Source organism: Gobius niger, assembly GCF_951799975.1.
Source record: "Gobius niger genome assembly, chromosome: 14".
Taxonomy (NCBI): Eukaryota; Metazoa; Chordata; class Actinopteri; order Gobiiformes; family Gobiidae; genus Gobius; species Gobius niger.
In genome coordinates this window covers 9,609,977-9,614,983 of record NC_136865.1, presented here as the reverse complement: position 1 = coordinate 9,614,983, position 5,007 = coordinate 9,609,977, and the positions used below count along the sequence as shown (strand labels likewise).

General features: G+C 40.8%; 1 protein-coding gene across 1 annotated transcript; it reads right to left on the bottom strand.

Annotated features, from left to right (window-relative positions):
• Positions 1 to 384: 384 nt before the first annotated feature.
• On the bottom strand, positions 385 to 3,764 carry LOC306974337 (stathmin-like). The gene is made up of 5 exons (XM_079571528.1): positions 3,651 to 3,764; positions 2,023 to 2,059; positions 1,757 to 1,923; positions 1,205 to 1,396; positions 385 to 1,127 (listed from the first exon to the last, which is right to left on the bottom strand). The coding sequence occupies exons 2-5, from the start codon at positions 2,030 to 2,032 to the stop codon at positions 1,056 to 1,058; spliced, it is 441 nt and encodes a 146-aa protein (XP_079427654.1). The 5' UTR covers positions 2,033 to 2,059; positions 3,651 to 3,764; the 3' UTR covers positions 385 to 1,055.
• Between the last annotated feature and the right edge of the window lie 1,243 nt (positions 3,765 to 5,007).

The window sequence follows — 5,007 nt, the reverse complement described above, 5'->3', positions numbered from 1 at the left end:
ATGCCTTTTTAAAGCTTTTAGATTTGGGTAAAGCCAAACTGGAGAAAATGCTTGGTCCAGGTGGGGGTTTAAGAGGTTATATACATTTTGTCTAAAGATCGGAATTCATTTTCTACAGTTTGTATTAACGTTAGTGAAAACTAATTACCAATAGAATATGGCAGAAAACGAACCACCCCAGAAGATGCCGTGTGCAAGTGCCATTTTTTGTCCTTTTAAAACTACCATAAGATACTTCATCTTATTCTTTGAATGCAGTTTCCCAACTCTTTTTACCTGGAGCCTTCATGAAAGCTGATAGGACGAGAATTTCTCCATTGTGAGATCAAGAAAAGGTTTATCTGAAGTTAATTACAATAACAAAACCAATACCAATACCAAGTAGACATTTCCATTGTTTTATTTTAGTTCAACAGTTCAAGTCAACAAGCCACTGTATCTACCGAAATGCCAGGTGTATTGCTCTTTTTCATTCCACATGTTCAGTCTTTTCCAGTTGGCATCATTTTTTTCAGCAAGTTCATTCACAGCTATATAGCGATAATAGTGTGCTTTGAAGAGAACCCCATATTTTACAAAAGCCATTAAGCAAATAAACAGCAGTGGCAAAACAGATGATTGGCAGGAGCGACAAGCAGAACGCGGGAAGCAAAGGCACACTGAACACCTGCATGTATAACAGCCGATGCCTCAATGTTGTGCTACTCTTCATATACAGTTTAAGTGCCAAAATGTGTGGTTCACAGGGACACTTTTAGAACACTATGAAATATGCCAGGAGAAAAGACCTATGCATAGAAACATGCTTCCTCAAAAAAAGGACAGACACGGCTAATTCAGGAAGAGCAGAAGCACAAGCTACATATGAAATCGATTAAGACTCGACAAGAGGGGATACGAGCCACAAGTAAAACCAGCGCAAGAACACCTAGAATTGGAAAATTCACAAAGTGGAACTTGGTTCTTATTTGAAAAAGGTGAGTAGTGAACACAACAAAAAATAAATCAATCTTTGGATACGTAAAAAACCCTATACAATCCCCAGTTGGTAAGTTTCAGTCTTCCGAAGTGCCTTCTTCACCTTCTTTGGTTTCCTTGTTCTTTCGCACTTCTTCCAATTTCTTGTCCTAATCAAAGAGCAGAGTAATCAGTGAAGACCCAAGCATGAAGAGCAAGTTATTTCAAAGCATGTTTGGAGCCATACCTTCTCCTTGAACTTCTCATTCATAGCTGCCATGATTGCCGTGCGGTTCTCCTTGTTCGCTTCCATTTTCTGGTTGAGCTTCTCCTCTGCCATCTTACTGAAGTTATTGTTCTCCTCTGCTGCCTTCTGCTGCACCTCCTTTATATGCTCGCGCTTCTCCGCAACATGCTTCTGGAACTCTGCTTTTTGATTCTGAAACACATTTAAAAGTTGGGTCACTTTCAGAAATATAGTTACAACATGGATAGAAAAAGTCTTCCCTATTTCCCCAGAGGTCAATATCCATGCAACCTCTCGTATTTTCCAGATAAATTGAATATATTATTTCCTAATTGATTTGAGCCAATTTTATAGACTGCTGATGACCCATTATTTGTTGAAATATCTTATGTCAATTAAAATGGAATATTGAGCAATTATATTTACTTTTTTACAGCCTTGTGCAGGTTTGATCGGTCTTCATGGTACCTTTTCAGATGACAAAATATATAGAAAAAGGAAATAACCATTGCACTTGTACTCGGACAGTAAAAACAGCCAAGTGCAACTTACTTTGCGTCTCTCCTCAGCGGCGTCCAGTTTCTTCTGGATCTCCTCCAGCGACACATCCTTCTTTTTGGGTGGAGACAGCGGGAACTCGCTCTTTGAGTCTCCGTCACTGAGGAGGACCTCAAAGGCCTGGCCAGAGGCGCGCTTGTCCAGCTCTTTCACCTGAATTTCTGCAACGATAGAAAGAAAAAAAATCCCATTCATAAAACTACGACTACTCCCACTACTACATGCACATTAAATATTAAAGTACAAGCTGAGAATACCACCTTCGGCCATGTTGAAGAGTGCTGCAGATAAATGGAGCTGAAATAAAAACACAAAAGATACATCGTTAGTAATTTTTTACAACAACAACAAAAAAAAACATGATAATGTGAGAAAACTCATCATTAGGTCATAGTAAATAACATATCAGCTCCATCTAGTGGCAGCTAGGGGCCCAACATCCAACCACCGCCCATCAGTTCAAACAAAACGGTCACTGGGCTGCCAGACAGGCGCGCATTGTTTATCTCTAAAACGTGTGACAGCGGTGACATTCGGGCCAATCCACGGGACGGCTTCATCAAAATGCGAGGCGGAGAGGACGCTTTCCAAGGCTGAAGACACAGCACCGTGTTAATCGTCGCTGAAGGACACGTTTAGTTTGGAGACAAAGGCTGGGTTGTAGGGTGGGTACAGCAGGCAGGCAGACAGACAGCAGGGAGGGGGGTGGGAGCAGTGGCAGGTGGGTGCGTGCACGGGCTCATGTTTCTGCCAACCCGTCAATGTGCCCTTTTTTGAATAAAAAAAAATAAAATAAAAAAAATGCATATTTGTGGGAGGAAAACAATCAGGGAGCACCTGTTCTCTGCACCATGTGTTCCAGCCACAGGGGAGTAGGAGAGATGAGTGAATGCAGAACCAATGTGGCATGAAGACTGGTGTCATGATCTAATCATTTCAGTGTTTTTCCTTTTTTTTTTTGGAAGCCCATCAAAAAATCTGAGGCGTGTGCCTTTGCAGAATGATCTAGACCATTAGTTGCTTGGTCAGTCTTGAGAATGCTGTCATCAACGGCCAAGCCCATTTGATAAAACAGCCACTTTATAAACCAAAAATATGCCATTATTGTCGATCGTAGAGATTAGATACAAATGTATTACTTTTGCCAGCCAACATCTGCGTTTCGTTTCGATTATTTTTGTTCCACGTGTTGACGCCCATGCATAGACTACAGTAAATGACACATGTAGACGAATTGCATCGACTATCGTGACAAAAACAATGCCTTGTTCATGTAGGCGCAAACCCCTTGTTGTCATGAAGAATAACAAGCAGCTTTAGACAAAGAGGCTTTTGACAGCAAGATGACGAGCAGCTAAGAACAAAAGACGGTGGCAGGTGATTTTTTTCCCCCCCTCAACAAACGCGTCGAATAACGGCTCGTTTTGGCGCCAGTGGACGGAAGAAATTGGCACAAAACCGGCGCCCACCGACTTCAAAGTGCCCGTTAGCGACTCGTCTGTCTGCTCGTCTGTCGCTCTCTCCCGACGGTGCCAACTGTGCCAGCGTCTCCAGGCGATACAAAGGGCCAACAATAGTCCCAAATGACACTTTGTTCGAACGACGACGATGCAAAACCCGGAAAAAAAAAAACGTTGCTAATTTTGAGTAGGACGGCACGTGCACAGGTGAGGCGTCGGCTACATCAGAGACTTCCTCGGCGACAACAAAAGACACCCAAAACACGAGACATTTCCCAAATTTACACTCTATATTGTAAATATAGAGTGTAAATTTGTAAGTCACCGCAAATGTCGGTCCTGATAAGAAGCAGACGCGCTCCACGGATGACGGAAAAACACACGGATATTCGCTAATGATGTGATAAAGATGCAGCTGTCACACCCACCTTCCACGCGCTGCTGTTGCTACTGTGCTCGTGCTCTCCCACGGTGTGCCGCGAGTGCTCTGTCTGTCTGCGCGACGGTGCCACGAGCGCCCTCACATAAATGGAGCAGAGGGAGTGCCGTCACGGGTTTGGCTGCCAGTGATTGGCTGTCAAGCGTTTGGACGTGGCATTGTGGGAGATGTATTTCTTTGCAGGGTTTGGTTTTACACTTTATCAAATCAGTCGTTAACCTCTTAACTCCCACCTGAACGGATCCCATTTTCTCCAGTTTGGCTTTACCCTAATCAAAAAGATTCTTTGGGAAAAAGCACCAAAAATGAGACAAAGATGTGACAAAAATGAGACAAAAACTCAACCAAAGAGTGACAAAAAAATCAACAAAAATGAAACAAAAATGTGACAAAAATGCAAAAAAAATGTGACAAAAATTCAACAAAAATGTGACAAAAAGCTCAACCAAAAAGTGACAAAAATTCAACAAAAATGTGACAAAAACTCATCAAAAATGTGACAAAAATTCAACAAAAATGCAACAAAAACTCAACAAAAATTCAACAAAAATGTGACAAAAATTCAACAAAAATGTGACAAAAATTCAACAAAAATGTCACAAAAACTCAACAACAATGTGACAAAAACGCAACAAAAATGTGAGAAAAACTCATTTTTTTTTTACAAAAATTAAACAAAAAGTGACAAAAAGCTCAACCAAAAAGTGACAAAAATTCAACAAAAAGGAAAAACAAAAAAAACATACAAAAGGTGACACAACACAGAAACAACGCGAGGAAGAAGGTCAGTTTTGTGGGTCTTAGCTTTCAAATGAGGTGTTGCACAGCCAAAAGAGGACAGAATGCATTCATTTAACCTCTTAACCCCCACCTTAACCAAGCTCATAGCCTCATTTGAAAGCTGTTTTGTTGCGTTTTTGTCTTTTTATGTCACCTGTTTTGTTGCCTTTTTCTTATGTTTTTTGTCTCCGATTTTGTTGCATTTTTGTTGCTTTTTTGTAACTGTTTTTTTGGTTATTCATCACTTTTTTGTCGCCTGTTTTGTTGCGTTTTTCGTTAGCTACGTTTTGCTGTGGTGTTGTCGCCCATTTTGTTGTGCTTTTGTTACTTTTTCATCGCTTTTTTGTCCTTTTGTCACTCTATTGATGCCTTTTTTTGCTACATTTTCATCCTCATTTACGTCTCATTTTTGTCGTCTTGGCACTTTTTTTAGACTTGGGTGAAGCCGAACTGGAGGAAATGTGCTCGGTTCAGGTGAGGGTTAAGAGGATAAACAATGATAGTTAGTGTTATTTTTTATGTTTTGTTATCACGTTTTTATTGTGCAAATTCATAAGACAGTTGTT